Raw genomic sequence first — 17,191 nt, 5'->3', positions numbered from 1 at the left:
ACCCCCACCCCACCCCCCACGCTAGGTGGCCTCCGTGCACCCTGCAAGTTCGCAGCTGAAATTGCGGAAGATCTGGAGCGCAGGAGCTCAGTCCTTTCAGCGGTTGGAGGCCAGGGATGGAGGGAGGCAAGAGGCATAAGGGGGGCGCTGCACCTGCCGCACCAACTTTGGGGCGCGGCCTGGGGTCTGGAGAGGTGGGGCGGCCCCACCCTGCCCTTCTCTCTCTAACTTCCAGAAACTCTCCCCCCGGTGACCCAATTGGCATCCCTTTGGGCAAAGGTCTGATGGAGAGAGCCAGGAAAGCTGGCGACGGGTGGCAGGCTGGAGGCGCCGCGCGGGCGCGAACGTACACGCCCCACACTTCCAACCCGCCCCGGGAGACACAAAGAACAGCTCAGCGACGCTGGCCGAGCATCCCGCGGGCAGGAGGCCACCCACACCCGCCCCACGCGCCACAAAGGAGGTTACCCTCGGTGGCCAAGGAGCGGCTCCCTGGCGTCCCCTTCCGCAGAGACTCGACGCGCGCCAGACCCGTGAGGCGACGGCAGCCGAGCCCCCTCCACCGCGCTGCCAGGCCCCAGCCCAGGACCCTGGGGCCCTCTCGCGCCGCCTTCCTTCCTCGGGGAGACAGGCGCAGCCCTGTGCTCATCCCCACGCTGAAACTGAACATCCGCGCTGCGCGGAGGCCGCCAGGGAGGTGGAGAGGCCGTGGCGGCTCCGGACCCCACACCGGATCCCTAGCCCACTCCCCGCACTCCCCGGCAGTAGCCTGAGGACTACTGGGTCGGGGTTTTCCAGAGTGTAGACACCACCTTGCTGCCCAGGTGGTGACCCAATATAAAGCCACCTGCCTTAAAAATCCACCCTTAGGAACCGATGGAGGGAGGGCCAGAGCTAAGATTTCTGGAGAGTAAGTGATGTCCAGAGGTGAGTCCTAAGAGACTGGCTGTGACACCTTGGGCACTTTCTTTCCTCTCTCAGGGTAATTTACTAGAGGGAGGTAACCTGAAGTTCAACTAGACAGACTCTTCCCCTGCCTGCCCCTCAGTAGCCTTTTCTACTAATTACAAACTACATTGTTCAATCCAAACTTCACAACACTGCGAGTTCAATCCCACCATTTCAGATGTGGAAGCCAACTGCTCAGGAGGTCAGGCCCTCCATGACACTAACTTACAAGTGGCCAGTACTCATTACTGCCTGTCTGTGAATCTCCCAGTCCCGAGCTTTAGCACCAAAATTCGAAGTTCCACCTAATCACTCAAGGCCTTTAGGCAAAAAGAGTTCAACTCAAGTCCCACCCTGGGGGCGGCAAGAGACAATCTCCTTCCAAAGCTGGTCCCACAGCCTCCAAAGGAAGGAGCCACAAGGAGGCAGGAGATGTCTCTGTATGGCTCTGAAGAGGCAGGAACCAAATTTCACTCTTTGGCCAAACACTGTATACAGTGGAAAGCCAGAGATGTAATTAGAGTCTAACTAAAGTGTAAACTATAACAGTCACATTCACGATCCAGTACGACAGTGTAGCCCCAATGTCACCCTTCAACCCCATCAACCCCACTTTAAATATACAAACGCTGAACTCGTTTCCAAGTGATCAATGGCCCAGGCGTTCCCTCTGTACCTCCCCTCCGTACCTTCCAGCATTCTGTCTATAAACTTAGACTTTAACTGGCTGGATTGTGTTTTAAGCAGGTGCAGGTGTACATTTTACTGGTTGAAAGGTAAAATTAACAGTTCCAAAGAGGGGTTGGGGATTTAGCTCAGTGGTAGAACACTTGCCTAGCAAGTGCAAGGCCCTGGGTTCAGTCCCCAGCTCCGGAGGCAAAAAAAAAAAAAAGAAGAAGAAGAAGAAGAAGAGTTCCAAAGAATGTTCCCTATCTTGGGTATGAGCACCGGTCATGGAGGAGGTGTCCTTGAGCAAGAACTTTTGTCACACTTAGAAACTGATGTGGAATTAAAGCTGACAGCGGCTGCCACCCTGGCAACTGGACAAGGCAGCTCAAATGAGGGGCTGACTTTATGGGGACAAATCCTGTTCCTTGACGGAAGGACTATAAATGATTCATTTGTGGAAAGATAGCATCAACCCCGATCTTAAATTCTCATCGGCTGGGACCGTGGATAGATTCTCTCGTTTAGGAACTCGGCATCTCGACTGAACTAGTCAGGAGCCTCTAACTTGTCATAGCTCCAAATGAGTTCTTCATGTGCATGCTTGGGCTAACAGGCTAGCATTTTTTTTAGTTACTTTTACATGTGTATTATATTTGGTGGGGGGTGGGGGTTGGGAAGCAGGAGGAGGACAGGCTCTCACTACATAGCCTTGGCTCTTCTGGAATTCACTCTGTAGACCAAGCTAGCCTCGAACTCACAGAGCTCCACCTCTCAAATGTTGGGATTAAAGGCACATATACACCACTATGCCTGGCTCACACGTCTATTTTAACTATGCAGAAACAATTCTCAGAGAACTTTCACTGGGTGTGGTGACACGTGCCTGAAATCCCAACCCTTGAAAAGTGAGGAGGAGGAGGAGTTCAAAGCCAGCCCTGGCTACATTGAGGCTTTGTTTAAAACAAGGAAACAGAAGTTCTAAAGGGCAGCCTCTCAGTCCTTTACAATGCCCATGAGCCACTGCTTGCCGATCAGCAGCGACACTGCCTTCACTGACCCACAATGAATGCTTGTCTCTTGATTTGTAAAAACCTAGCACACCGGCCAATGGTATCGCTGAGGTATAAATGCCAGGGTCTAACACAACACCTGAGTAGTGAGTGACCCTACAGAACAGGACACACCGGGAGTTAAGAAAAGAGCCAAGAATCTTGGAGTCTGGAGTCTAGTCTGGAGTCCATGGCTGTCAGCTTCCCTACCTGGTAAGACACAGGTGATCAGTTAAAGCAGCGAACCCCTGAACCGGAAGGTGGGCGTGGCTCTAACAAACGCAAAAAGGGGCCTGGTGAGAAACCACAGAACACCAGACCCCAAGAGGCCATGAGTGCAGACTTTTTATACCACCTTGGGATCATACTCCACACGTCACATCCGCTGTGTGCTCCTGTCTTCCGGCGGTACAGCAGAGAGGCAGCCCGGGGGGCAGACAGAGCCTCCCTCTGAGTGTAGCAAAGAGGCTGCTTGAATGTTCAGTGACAGTGTCGTCCTGTGTCCCACCTAATACTTCCCCCAGGTTTTCTTCTCAGTAGAGTGAAAACGTGCAGTCAAATCTCGGGGGAGGGGAGTACTCCCTTTACAATCATCTGAGCTGGAACCATAAGCATTATCTGAGCCCCGCCCCTTCCTGGCTGGGATTCTGAGCTCCTTGACTGTGGGCCCACAGCCTATCATTCCTCTTAGCAGCACTCACTGCCAAAAACCGCGCTGCTCCAACAGGAGGAGTGAGGAGAAGACGCCCTAATCCCTTTTCTGCAATGCATTACCAAACCCAGTCCTTAGTGAGAAAGTGCACACCTGTCCAGACCCCGGGGGATTGTGGAGGCTTCGCTTCCAGATGAGTCTCTCAAAGTCTCTCAAGCTCTCCTCTTCAAGAGGGAGAGCACTCGCCTGGCATGTGCAGGGCCCTGGAATTTCATCTGAGCGCCACAGAGACAAAGGGGAGGGGGCTGGGCATGGAGCTCCGTGCTCGATCTCCAGCATGACATAAAGTGCTGGAGAAATGGCTCAGAGGCAAAGAGCACTTGCTGCTCTTTTAGAAGACCCAAGTTAGGGTTGGGGATTTAGCTCAGTGGGAGAGCGCTTGCCTAGCAAGCGCAAGGCCCTGGGTTCGGTCCTCAGCTCTGGAAGGAAAAAAACAAAAAGACCCAAGCTAGGTTCCCTGCACACAAATGGTGGCTGGTAACTGTACTCCAGTTCCAGAGGACCGGATACCATCTCTTGGCCTCTGCAGAGCCACATAGTACATGCACACACACTCTACGCATATACATATGTACATATATAAATATATATATCCATACATATATATACATATGTATATATGTGTATGGTTTTTCTTCATGTATAAATATTTTCCTTTATATATATGCATACACAGACATATATATGTTTTTCCTACTGTTTGTGTATATATATGCATACATGTAGGTTAAACACTCCCATAAAATAAAATTTTTAATTTCAAAACAAGACATGGGGTCACATGCCTATACCCACAGGAGTCCAAAGGTTGAAGCAGGGGAAATGGAAGCCAAAGTCATCCTTGGCTATACAGTGAATTCCAGGCCAGCCTAGGCTATGTGAGATCTTGTCTCAAAGAGACCACCACCCTTCCAAAAGGAAACAAAAGAGGAAGCGAACGTCTCTGTCCCTTAGAGCATGAGCTGGACTAACTAATGAACGGACAGAACAGAACTAAACAGGATATGACTTTCAAAACTAGGTCAGATGGGCACTGTGTCCTCTTGGATCTTCCCGGAAGCACTCACTCTGGGGACATTCAAATAGCCTTGTGGAGTGGTCCACAGGGCGAGGAGTGCAACCGTCGCTGGCTTCCCACCAACAGCCCAGTGAGCACTGTTTCAGAAGTGGACCCGTAAGCCACTAACCTTAAGACGAACGCAGCCTAGATCTAAGCTGTGAAGAGCTCTTGAATAAAAACCATCTTGCTGCTCCATCTTTGGGGTCTTAAGCTTCAGGGAGGTAGGTATGAAGTGGTTGTTTTAGACTTGGACGCACAGTGGTCCTCTTGTTGCCCTTCGAGTGTCGGTGGCCAGCAGGCGTGAGCCACCGCACCTGCCTCTGTTAACTTTTTTTGGTTTTTAGGGTGTTGAAGTTAAGGGTAATAGCTATGCTACGATAAACGACCAGGTCAGGGATACTCCCCTGTCGCGGTTCAGGAAGGGCTTTTCCGATATCGACAACTCTATACAATCAAAAGGAGGAGGCAATAGTGGAAACGCAGGGTAGTATCAATATTCACCAGCGCGTCCCTTCACTGCTCTATGTTCCATTGGGACATTAATTAAACTGTGTCATTTCCACAGTATATGCTCCGTGAGAACGGGGCCTTGGCTTTAACCACTGTGATGTGATGGCTAACTTAAAGGAGCCTATCACACCGAAACGTTAACACCGGCTACAAGTCTTCCCTGTCCCTCAGTCTCAGGGACCTGCATCCTGATCACTGTCCCCTGCCTCAAGACTCTCAACCGAAACCTATTAAAACTCCTAAACCTCTGACCACAGTGGAGCAGTATAAATCCCAGAGGGGGAGGGGGGAGCCTCGGTGTTTGTCACATGTCCCCCTCCTTCCTTCCTTCCATTCCAGGAGGGCCATCAGCTGTCTGTTCTGCAGACGCCTCCAGCCAAGGAAGCACCGTGCTTTTCAGAAACGATGTCATTTTAATTAAATTCCACAGAACCATTCCTGACTCCCAGAGGACGCCACCACGGTGGGTTTTTTTTTTTTTCCCACCTTGCTTATGAACATTTGAAATCTGCCTTCTTTTCAGTCAAACGAACGGACTATCCCCAAGGTGACAACGCCCTTTCTAGCAAGGTTCGAATCCTACGGCCACTGGCGGAGTTCGGAAATCTGTTCGACGCACAACCTCGCCGATACGTCGGAGACCCAAGGGCCTATATTTATGCCGCATGGTTTTGGTAAGGGTGCTCAGGGCACATTTGAAGCAATCTCTCCATAAACTACAGAGTACACTGAAGCACTATTGAGAGGGGCAGGGCAGACTTTCGTATGAATTTATATTCCCCAGCACGATCTATTTTACTCCCTAAGTGTACACCCAGGTGTGAACACCTCCTTTCTTGTCTGCTGAGATGTAGGCCAGGCAGAAGCCTCCTTACACCCCCAATGCTCACACAGCAGGAGCATTCGCAGAGGATAAGCCTATGTGAACGTGAACGGATCCTGTTCTGCTTAGAATATCCCGGGGAACAGAAGTCTGTGTGCGTGTTGCGGGGTTGGGGGTGGGGATCAAAACCTCCCGTACTTGTGTAGGCACAAGGATCAGAAGCTTTGAGCCCATCATCCTGGGTTACATATTGAGGATCTCTCAACCACCCCACCCCCCAGAACGAGAGAAACTACTCTGCGTTTGTAAAGGTTCCTTGGTATGAAGACCTGAGTCCAGATCTCACAGAAATTCCAGGGTGTGGCAGCCTGTGTGTAGTTCTAGTACCTCATGAGGCCAAGATAGGGGATCTCTGAGGTGATCTGGCTAGCCAGACTAGCTATGTGGGGGAGCTCTGGGATCAGCTGAGAGCCCCTTATCGGCTGATTCACCTCGGACCAGTGCCTCGACCTCTCACGGTTTCTGTTGGTAGCCTCATCCCCAGGATTGGGTTTCCATGTATTTCTGCCATTGTTGGATTAACACCTGAGTTCCCCCGACCCTGTGTCCTCAGCAAAGCCAAGATGCCTAATTCACTGTTGCTGAATGAGTGAATGAACAGAAACGGTCAAGGGACCAATCATAACCTGCCTCCTCCGTCCGGCCCCTCTTCACCACTTCTTTGCCCAATCCCCTCCCAATTCTCACGGGTTTCCTTCCATCCCCTGTCCCCAAAGCCCCGTTAGGAACCAGAGGTGGCCCTGAAGGTAAGGAGAGCACTTGCTGAGCATGGCTGGCCATCTGAATGTGACCAGTTCCCACAGAAACCTGACCTCTGAGTGTGCACACTGTGGCACATGGCCCCTCCCCACGCATCACACACGCACAATAATAACAAATAATTTTTAAAGAAAAGTAGGCGCGTCAGTGTCTGCCTTTAGTTCCAGCACTTAAGAGGCAGAGGCAGGTAGATCTCTGTGGATTCAAGGCCAGCCTGGTCTACAGAGTGAGTTCCAGGATAGCCAGGGCTATGTAAAGAGACCCTGTCTCAAACAAAACAAAGCAAAGAGGAAATAAACCCCAAGTTAACTGCCCCACCCCTACCCCATCCCCCAAGACGACTCCTTGAGAACAAGAGCTCAAAAGGATTCGCCTGTCTGGATTTGTCTCCCTTTGCCTGGAAAGGTGGCGGCTTGTATGCTACGTGGTGTGCTCTATACAGGCCAGGTGAGGGTGGAGCCCCTTAGCTTATTTACCTCTTTCTCTGCCTGACGCAGAACACTTTGCTGTGATTGAGTCAGAACGGAACAGAATTGGAAACGAGCCCTGCTCCCCACCCCTCTGCACCTGAACCCCATTCTCCGCCTTTGATGCAGCCCAAATCCGGTAAATGCATTGAACTTTAGCGTAGAGGGGAAGAAAAACGTCCGTGAATGAATGACAGAGAGTGTGAGAGAGACAGAGATAGACAGAGACAGGGAGGGACAGAGACAAAGGAACACTGAGAAATCCAGGGCCTGCCTCACAAACCCTGGCACTCGTCTGCATTCCACACTGGCGGAATAGAGAGAGAGAAGCTGAGGGAATGAAGAGTTCGAGGCTGAGATTTCCTGGGGGCATTGCTGGCAGCAGGACTAAGCCGAGATGCTAATAGAGTCATGCTGCCAGCACCAGTCTTTCCGGGACGCCCTGCATCTCCTTCCCGTTTCAGGGAGAGGGACAGAGAGAGGGTCTATAGCAGCAGAAGTATCCAAGGTGACCTCCTCCTCCTCCCCCTCCCTCCTCTGCCTCCTCCTCTTCCGCCTCCTCCAGACGGCCTATTATTCAAATCCCTTAATATGATAGGACTCCCAAGTACCGCTGTCCATATTGAACAGCAGGCGCAGAACACGCTGGTCATAGGATCTGTAATGTAGGCTCTGTTCTCAAAGACAGTGGTGTTTCCCGCCTCAGGCACCCTCTGATCCACCAGGAACCACTGGATGTCAGATGACTAAGATGACAACGGGCATTGTTTGGGAAAGGCGCTTCTGGATCTTAACACCAAGGAAAAGAGAAACGGGATGGACAGATGGCTCTGTGGCTAAAAGCACTTGCCACTTTGTGGAGAGGGCTCGGACTTGGTTCCCAGCACCCACATCAGGTGGGCATAACTCTTCATCCTTCCAGGGCATCTGAAGTGTCAGGCACATACGTGGTGCACATACATACATGCAGACATTCACACACACACACATATAAAATATTCTTTAAAGAGAGAGATTAGACCAGCCCCAGTCCCACGGCGCTGCAAAAGCTGTGTCCAGTGTAGACATGTCCCTCTGAAAATGCCCGTCCTGGGACACTGTCCCACTGAGGTTTCAAGAGCAGATAAATATGTACCCACGCACAAACATGGATGTCACCGAGAAAGTTCCCACCACTCCTCTCAGATCACCACCTCCGAAGAAGCTGTGTGGAGTCTCAGGGCCAACAGGAGGAAAGGCCCGACCCCATCAGCGGACCCAGAGGCCTAGGCCCAGGGAGATGACACGGCAGTTTGTTTACACCTAGGGACTCGAATCTCACGCCACCACTGTGGTCTAGCCGGGTGTCAATACTTCTGAAGCAATCCTGAGAGCCACATCAAGGACCAGGAAGTCCCTTGCCAATACCCACAAGATTGGGGGGGTCCCATTCCTCCCCAGTCCTGCCACCAGCCAAACCATCTTACTTCTTCACTTTGGGGTACTTCATCTCGGCAAGGGCGTTTGTGGCTTCTGTCTGCTTTTCCTTTAGATGCTGGGGCCACATGTTGTCCACCCAGTCGACCAGGTCCACCTGAAAACCAGTCCGCTGTAAGCACTCCCAGCATCTCCTGCCGACGGTCCAGAAAGGACCACTCCTCTGCCAGGGCAGTCCAAGGGTGCCTTCAGCTAGACTGCCTCTCCACCCTTCCAGGCATCGGACTTCCCAACCATACCCTAAGGGATCGGCCTCAGCCACACCCACCCAACCACTCTATCACGGGAAAGCCATGGCCAGGCCTCATGGGAAAGCATGCTGCTGGTGGGCGAGGAAGGAAGGCACCATAAAGGCATCGGCATACCACAGTGGGACGCTTGACCAGATGCTCCAGCTTCGTATGGCTGAACTCGAGGCTGATGACATTGTACAGTTTGTCCCTCTGTGCCTCTGGTGTCTCGTAGTAACGCACGAACTGGGACATGCTCATCTCCGTGCCCTTCTGGGTGTTCACGTCCATCACGTCCACCAGCCGGCGACTCCCTGGGGACAGAATGTACACATTGTTTACTATGACCAGCACAGGGCTCCACATCCCACGAGGGAGCACCCCACAACCAACAGCGTCTCCTTCAGAGCTCCCAACTCTCCTCCCCACTACTCCAAGTCTGCCAACAACTGTGTATCCCAGATAGTTTTATGTCAACTTGACACAAGCTACAGTTATCAGAACAGGGAACCTCGACTGAGAAAATGCCTCTGCAAGATCAGGCCACAGGCAAGCCTACGGTGTGGTGGTTCTCACACTTCCTAATGCTACAACCCTTTAATCCAGTTCCCCATGTTGTGGTGACTCCCAGCCATAAAATTATTTTTGTTGCTACTTCCTAGCTCTTATGAATCATAATGTAACTATCTGTGTTTTCTGATGGTCGAAGGAGACCCCTGAGGGACCACCCCCCCAGGTTGAGAATCACTGCTACAGAGCATTTTTCTTAATTAGTGATTGATGCGGGAGAACGCAGCCCATTGTGGGTGGGGCTATCCCTCTGCTGATGGTCCGGGTTCTGTAAGAAGCCAGGCTGAGGAAGCCATGGGGAGCAAGCAAGCAGGATCTCTCCATGGCTTCTGCATTTGCTCCTACCTCCAGGTTCCTGCCTCCAGGTTCCTGCCCTCACTGCTTTTGATAATGAACTGTTACATGGAACCGTGAGTGAAGTTAAGAAGCCCTTTCCTCCCCCAGTTGCCTTGATGATGGTTTTTTACCATAGCAATAGTAACCCTAGCTAAGACAAGGCGCCGTGTCAGTATCCGACCCTGACCTCCTCCCTCCTCCATCAGTGCAGTCTACTGTGACTGCTCTCCAAGATGGCGCCCCAGGATCTCCAGGCTACCCCTTGCCCTTTCTAAATCAGAGACCCAACTTAAAACCACCAGGGGGCGCCATACTTCCTACCGACCCGAAGCCCGTGGTATAACAGACAAGGCCTTTCTGTTTACAGCGTTAAGAGTATTTCTCTCTCTCTCTCTCTCTCAATCTCTCTCTCTCTCTCTCTCAATCTCTCTCTCTCTCTCTCTCTCTCTCTCTCTCGAAAAATCAACAGATTCAAAGATTCACTTGGGACTCCAAAGAATAGATGTAAGCTCAAACCTATTTCGAAAGAAAGAAAGAAAGAAAGAAAGAAAGAAAGAGAGAGAGAGAGAGAGAGAGAGAGAGAGAGAGAGAGAGGGAGGGAGGGAGAAAAAGAAAAGAAAGCTCTCTTGCTTAGGGAGCCTAAAGAGCTCAATAAGAACACTTGATCTGGGGTTGGGGATTTAGCTCAGTGGTAGAGCGCTTGCCTAGGAAGCGCAAGGCCCTGGGTTCAGTCCCCAGCTCTGAAAAAAAAGAACCAAAAAAAAAAAAAAAGAACACTTGATCTATCAGATGATCTGGGTTCGATCCCCGGCACCACACGGTGGCTAACAATCCCCTGTAACTTTAGTTCCATGAGCTCTCATACCCTCTTCTGGCCTCTGCAGGTACCTCATACACATACCAGGCAAAACACCCATGGGTATAAAAAACTTTTTAAATTAACTTTAAAAATTAAAAAAAAAAAATGCTCATTTCTAAAAATGGTTTCTAAATAAATAGATAAAAGTCTTACTCGGGGCTAGGGAGGCGGCTAGGTTTGCACAGTGCTTGCCTTCCAAGCATGAGGACATGAGTTCAATTCCCCAGGACTCACGTAAAAAAAGCCATGTGTGATGTATGCTCTTGGAATCCCAGTGCGGGGGAGGCAGAGACTAGAGGATCTCCGGGGCTCTCTGGCCAGTCAGCTTAGCCTACACTCAGGGAACTCTGAATCAGTGAGGAATTCATCTTATAAAAGCGGGATGGATGATTCAGGAGGAAAGACACCCAAGACTACCCACTGCCTAGACAGGCAGACAGGCAGGATTCACACGCATACACACACAGATGGGTATGTACACAAAACCTCGTTTCTGGGGGCTGGGAATGTGGACCAATTGGCAGAGTGCTCGCCTGATACAAGCAATGTGCCGGGTTCCACCCCAAGCATCGCGCAAACCAGGCAATGTACATCCGTAGTTCCAACACACTCAGAAGGCCGAGTGAGGCAGGAGGATGACCATGAGTTCCAGGTCAGCATGGGCTACATAGTGAGCTCTAGCCAAGTCTAGATCGCAATGTGGGACCCTCTCTCAAAACAAAGCTAGGGAGAGAGAGAGAAAAAAAAAAAAAACTTTTACTCCCTAGCCTGTAGGGGCAGCATTAGGTTGGTTTCGTTGAACTTCAGGCTCCATCTTGTCCACCCTTCTGCTAGAGTGTGAAGAAGACACATGACCCAGGGTCACCTGTCTAGAATGTAAGGATGTTACCCCCTAGCACTGGTCATGACTGCTAAAGACTGAGCGGCTTTCTCGTCCTTCTTCCGTGCCCCTGCTGTAAGGGGGAGGTTCTGTCGCTAAGGTCTTGTTCTCAATTGGCTCTTGACTTGCCAATAAAGAAGGCCTGGGGGCCAATTGTTGGACGAAAGGTAAGGTGTAGGTGGGACTTCCGGGTCCCAAGAGGAAAAGGAGACACAGGGAAAGAGAGAAGGGCTTTTCTGTCATACTTTGGAACGAGGAGAAAGCCACAGTCATGCAAGGTCTCGGAACAGCTAGGACCTGTAGCTTCTGCTATGGGCAGGGGCCAAGGATGTTGGCGGGGACTAGCTGATGCAAACCACTGAGTTTAGGGCAGAGGGAGAGACGAAGATGATAAATTAATTGATAAGGGGGCACTTTTCCAGGTAGGAGGTACCTGTATCCAACACTTGTGCCACAGAAGACAAGCTATCAATGCAACTTTATCTGCAGATTCAAAAGGAAACCGGGTTAGGGCTGGTCGCCATCGATCCCAGAGCTAAGCCAGGTGGGACAAAAGGGAGCTGGGAGGGGCTGGGAGCGCAGTCGCAGCTCCAAGGCTAAGGTGGTAGCGTACATTTAAAACTACACGCAACACCCTGCTGTCTTGCTCTCACTATTCTGTAACAAGAATCTGGACAAAGGGGTTTGATACACAAACACACGCGTGCTTGTGCACACAGGCGGGCGACGGCTATGGAATGAACAAGTATCAAATATGAGGTGGAACGCCAGCCACATCGCCTATGAATGGCGGCCCAGTGGAAAAGAGCACGTGCTTCCTGCTCAGCAAAGTCCAGCCTTCCACCTTAGCAATGGACTCTATGCCTCGCACAACACCCCAGAGAAAAAATGGAGCCCGCTCTGGACTGGGACAGGAGGCCTCCAGGTTTGGCTGGGATTCCCCCTGCTAACAAGCAAACCTTTGTTTGGTCTTCCTTTACGCCTCTGTGAAATGGGAAAATGCGGGTCCCTAGAACGTCCGTCTGCCGGGGAGGAGGGAATGACTGAGCCTTGAAGCGGGAGGAAAACAGACACAATGGAGCCTGCCAAGTTCTCGGTGACTTATTAAGGAAGCTGGCACGTCCTGCGTGTTACACTCGAGACGAACGTGAACCGGCCATCTGGTCTGAAAGGACCTTAATTCCTCATTTTCTCCGAGGCAAAGAGGTGGTGGACGGAGACTTTGAAACACTCAACAGATAACCAGAACTGAACCCACGTATTCACCATAACCCCCAGGGTTACAGCTACGCTCGCCTAGAGTTAGCACAGAAATGCCTCGGAGCCAGAGGCTGATCCAGCCAACTGACTACACGTCTGTCTGGTTTTGGTTTTGGTTTTTTTTTGAGACAGCATCTCCTTTAGCTCTGTGTAAACTCAACAATATAGCCCAGGAGAACTCCACTTTCCTGCCTCCATCTCCCAAGTACCAAGATCACAGTCATAAACCAATTTTCTTTTCCTTTTTAAAGATTTATATAATATATAGTATATATATAGTATATATATATATATATACTGTAGCTGTCTTCAGACACATCCGATCTCATTACAGATGGTTGTGAGCCACCATGTGGTTACTGGGATTTGAACTCAGGACCTTTGGAAGAGCAGTCAGTGCTCTTAACCGCTGAGCCATCTCTCCAGCCCTCCTTTTCCTTTTTAAAAGATAGGTCTCACTATATACCACAGAATGACCTTGAACTCAAGACTCCCGCATTACCCTCCTGGATGCTGACACAGGCTCGCCACCATGCTTAGTTCTGCAGCATTCTGGACTTTTGTTTTATTCCTTTCTAAAAACAGAGTCTTGCTATAGAAAGCCAGGTCTAGCCTCAGAACTGGCTACATCGACCAGGCTGGCCTCAAAAGGATGAGGCCCCTGTAGTAGCACCCATCTCTAATCCCAGCACTCAGGAGGCAGAGGCAGGTAAATCTCAGTGAGTTCGAGACCAGCCAGGGCTACATGGTGAGACTGTGTCTTGAAAAGAAAACAGCGAAATCAAATGCTGGAGTATATAGCCCTACCCACCTCTTCCATTCTCATCATTGTTTCTTTAAATCTTGAATTTATTTTCTTTTATTGTTTGAGACAGGGTCTCACCATGTGGCTCTAACTGCCTTTGAACTCACAGAGATCCACCTGCCTCTGCCTCTCCGCTGAGACTTGATTTTTACTGTTTTAATTATAAAGCTTCATTTTGCTAACCACTCCCAGCACTCGGGAGGCAGAGGCAGACAGAGCTGAATTTGAGGCCAGCCTGGGCCAGAGAGTGAGATCCAAGAGCACCAAGGCTACACAGAGAAACCCTGTCTTCAGGGTGAAAAAGAAAAAAAAAGGCTTTTTATTTATCTTGCTTTCTGAATCTGTGTCTCCGACACTTTCAAACGGATTTTCTGTTCCTTACTCTTGAAAGCCCACTTGATCCTGTCCCAGACACGTCTAGCACAAGTGTTTGGGCTTGGACAACTTCTTAAGGACTGCAAGACTCATAGTGTAAACTGTTCAACGTCCGCCTTCACACACACCACTTACAGACTTCAGTGTTTTCCTGACATCCGGGTATAAAAGTAAACAATCCTGCCATGGGGGTTTGGGACACCCTCGTTTTGTTTGCCCCTTGTGTGGCAGGAAACCGTGCAATGATCGAATGTCAATCAAACGACAGAGCACTCAGAGCGCCCATCGGCGTCATTCCCCTGCTTACATTCCTAAATGCAGAGGTAGACATGTAAGAGCATTTCACAACTGTGAATGAGATTGAAACTTGAATTCCCGAGTCCACGCAGAAGTGCGCTTGGCACCGACCAGCGGGCAGCGACCCTGTTATCACTCACGGGCAATGGTGGCAGAGCTGAGCGCATCTGCGACAGAGAGTGAATCCGCTCTCAAATGCTCAAATTGTTTGCTCTCCAGCTCTTTCCAAGAAGTCTGCTGACCCTTGCACCAAACAGAGCTCAGGATAAACCCTAGTGCTGATCCAAGTTAACAGCTCGTCATTATCCACACTCACTGCCCTGCTGGGCACAGAACTGCCCTGTCAGGAGCCAATGGTCAATAATGGTGAGAGGGGAGGTGTCTCTCACGTAGAAACTGAGTTACAGAAATTAACTAACTCTGCAAACAGGCAGAAGAACTCGAGGGTTCTCATCTCTTGGATTCGAGGTCTGGTTCTCACGGCAGTGAAAAGGATCCATTGCTTTACAAACAAGCAGAGCATGGTCGGTCACAAGTGCAGTGGTGACTCCCACTCCCAGGGACATGCTCTTTCTCCCAATTATAGCCATTGCTGACCACATTGGCAGAGCCATGCCCTCTCCACCAGAATTCTCACTGCTCTATGGGGCGGAACTCCGGTCATTGCTGGATTCATGAGAGACTGGACGCTTGGACAGCTAACTTGCCCAAGCATGCCCAGTCATTACAGAGTTGGGATTTGAAGCTAATTCAAGGCTACACCAGGGCTCAGGCTCTAAATGCCACCTGTGCAACTACCTATTTTTGTCACATGCTAAGATTGAAAAGATTACCCTTCCCTGCAGTGACTCCAATTTCCTGGGGCTAGTTACAGCCCTCAAGAGGCCAGGAAGCAGCCCCAAGTGAACTCTGCTCTGTGTCTGCCCTGGGAAGGTACAGAGCCACCAGGGGGCATCCCTGGTCTTTCCTGCTGATTCAGGCCACGTTTGACACAATGCTAGTTCTTCTTTAACAGTAAAGGGCCTGGAATAGGTTAGCCTCCCTAGGGTTTCCTAAGAGTTCCACCAAGCAGAGAAACCACTATTAGCATCCACAAATCCTCTTCCCCCACTTACACAGCATCCCACTCTGTCCAGCTCTCTACGTTAGCTTTGCTCAGGATCCAGCTGATGGGTTCTCCCAAAGAGGAGGGGTACGCAGTGTCAGCATTAGAGCCCCAGAGGCTGCAGCACATGGCCTGTATAGGCCAAGATCAGACACTGCATGTGTAAGGTACTCAGACATACCTGTAGGCAAGACAGCCATACACCTTAAATACATACATACATACATACATACATACATACATACATACATACAAACAATACAGGGCTACAAAGAGAGACCTAGCCTCAAAACCAAAGCTGGGTATGGTAGGGTATGCCATTAATCCAACCACTTGGAAAGAGGAGACAGCCAGGCTACAGAGAGAAACCCTATGCCAATCAATCAATCATCAATCAATCAATATAAATGTTATATGCAATGCTCAAAAAAAATCAATAAAATCTTTCTTACTCTGAACTACACAGAGGATGAGGCAATATTAATCCCAGTGTTTGGGAGGCAGAGGCAGGAGGATCTCTGTGAGTTTGAGGCCAGCCTGGTCTACAGAGGGAGTTCCAGGACAGCTATAGCTACTTAAGACACTGTTTCAAAAAAACAAAACAAAACAAAACAAAAACCCACCAACAACACCAACAAAACAAATCTAACTAAATAAAGCTACATATTGAAACATACATATATATAAATGTATAGATATATAGATAAATATAAAATGTTACATTCTGCTAATAAACTTCAAATCCTGCAGGTGAGGACAAAGACTGGTTAGATGTGAAGTAGGACTGGTTCTGCATGGATGAGGCTAGACCAAAATGATGGATGAGTGGCACTTTACCCTTTTTGTTTGTTTTTAGTACAATTCCCAATGCCCAAGGAGCTTGGGATGTCTTGTGCGGCTTCACAAGCTCAGCCTGAGGATACAGGATGCGGTGTGGCACTGTCTGCACCTGTCTCGGCGTCAAATGATGTTTTATTTTTCAATTCCTGGGCTGCCGAGATGGCTCAGTGGGTTATGTGCTGGGCTTGCAGGCTAAGAGTCTGAGTTCCATGCTGGAAGCCATGTGGGGAGGGAGGGGAGGAGCAGGAAAGCCAGCCACAACCTCTTATAACCATCTGCAACTCTACTTCCAGAGAAACAGACAACACTCTCCTGACCTCCTCAGAACACCACGCACAGGGTACACACATACATACACAATGGAGAAACTACCCACATAAAAACTAAAGACAGGGCCTGGAGAGATGGCTCAGTGGTTAAGAGCACTGACTGCTCTTCCAGAGGTCCTGAGTTCAAATCCCAGCAACCACATGGTGGCTCACAACCATCTGTAATGGGATCCGATGCCCTCTTCAGGCATACAGAAAGAACGTGCATACAGACAGACAGCTGGACAAGCAAGTCAATAAATAAATAAGCAAGCAAATCAGTAAATCTTTTTAAAAAATATTAAAAATAGATAAACAATCCAAGTGTAGTGGGCTCCTGTTTGGAATCGTGGGTCCTAGCACTGTGGAGGTAGAGACAGACATACTGGGGCTCAGTGACTGGTCAAATTCCAGACAAATGAAAAACCCCAACTCAAAAAAAAAAAAAAAAAAAAACAGAAAAGATGGCATCCAAAAACAAAACCCAAAGCGATCCTCTGGCCTCTGCGCACATTTGCACATATGGTTCATATATAAATATATAAGCGTGTGCACACACGCACACCCAAGCATACACACACATGCACACTCACAATCCTATCTGCTGCGTGTAGTAGCTCACTTAGGAAATCTCTGCCCTCAGGAGATTAAGGCAGGGAAGCTGGCACAAGCTCATGCCAACCTGGGCTTTAGAGTGAGACCCCGTATCGGATATATCAATCATCATAAAAAATCAGAAGCAAGGACAAAGGCAGGCCACAGCAAATCAAGCAAACCAAGATCCCAGGTGTGG

General features: G+C 49.8%; 1 protein-coding gene across 6 annotated transcripts in view; it reads right to left on the bottom strand.

Annotated features, from left to right (window-relative positions):
- Kdm2b (lysine demethylase 2B) overlaps positions 1–17,191 on the bottom strand; it is a 126,183-nt gene that overhangs the window by 84,959 nt on the left and 24,033 nt on the right. For all 6 annotated transcript variants that reach the window (XM_032886515.1, XM_032886511.1, XM_032886512.1 and 3 more), the window contains exons 5-6: positions 8,899–9,077; positions 8,524–8,630 (exon numbers count right to left, since the gene is read on the bottom strand). In XM_032886515.1, the coding sequence (XP_032742406.1) occupies positions 8,524–8,630; positions 8,899–9,077 (286 nt within the window). The remainder of the gene's footprint in view (positions 1–8,523; positions 8,631–8,898; positions 9,078–17,191) is intronic.

The sequence above is a fragment of the Rattus rattus genome, chromosome 16 (assembly GCF_011064425.1).
Source record: "Rattus rattus isolate New Zealand chromosome 16, Rrattus_CSIRO_v1, whole genome shotgun sequence".
Lineage (NCBI taxonomy): Eukaryota > Metazoa > Chordata > Mammalia > Rodentia > Muridae > Rattus > Rattus rattus.
The sequence above is the reverse complement of the archived record's forward strand: the minus strand, read 5'-3'. Positions and strand labels throughout refer to the sequence as shown.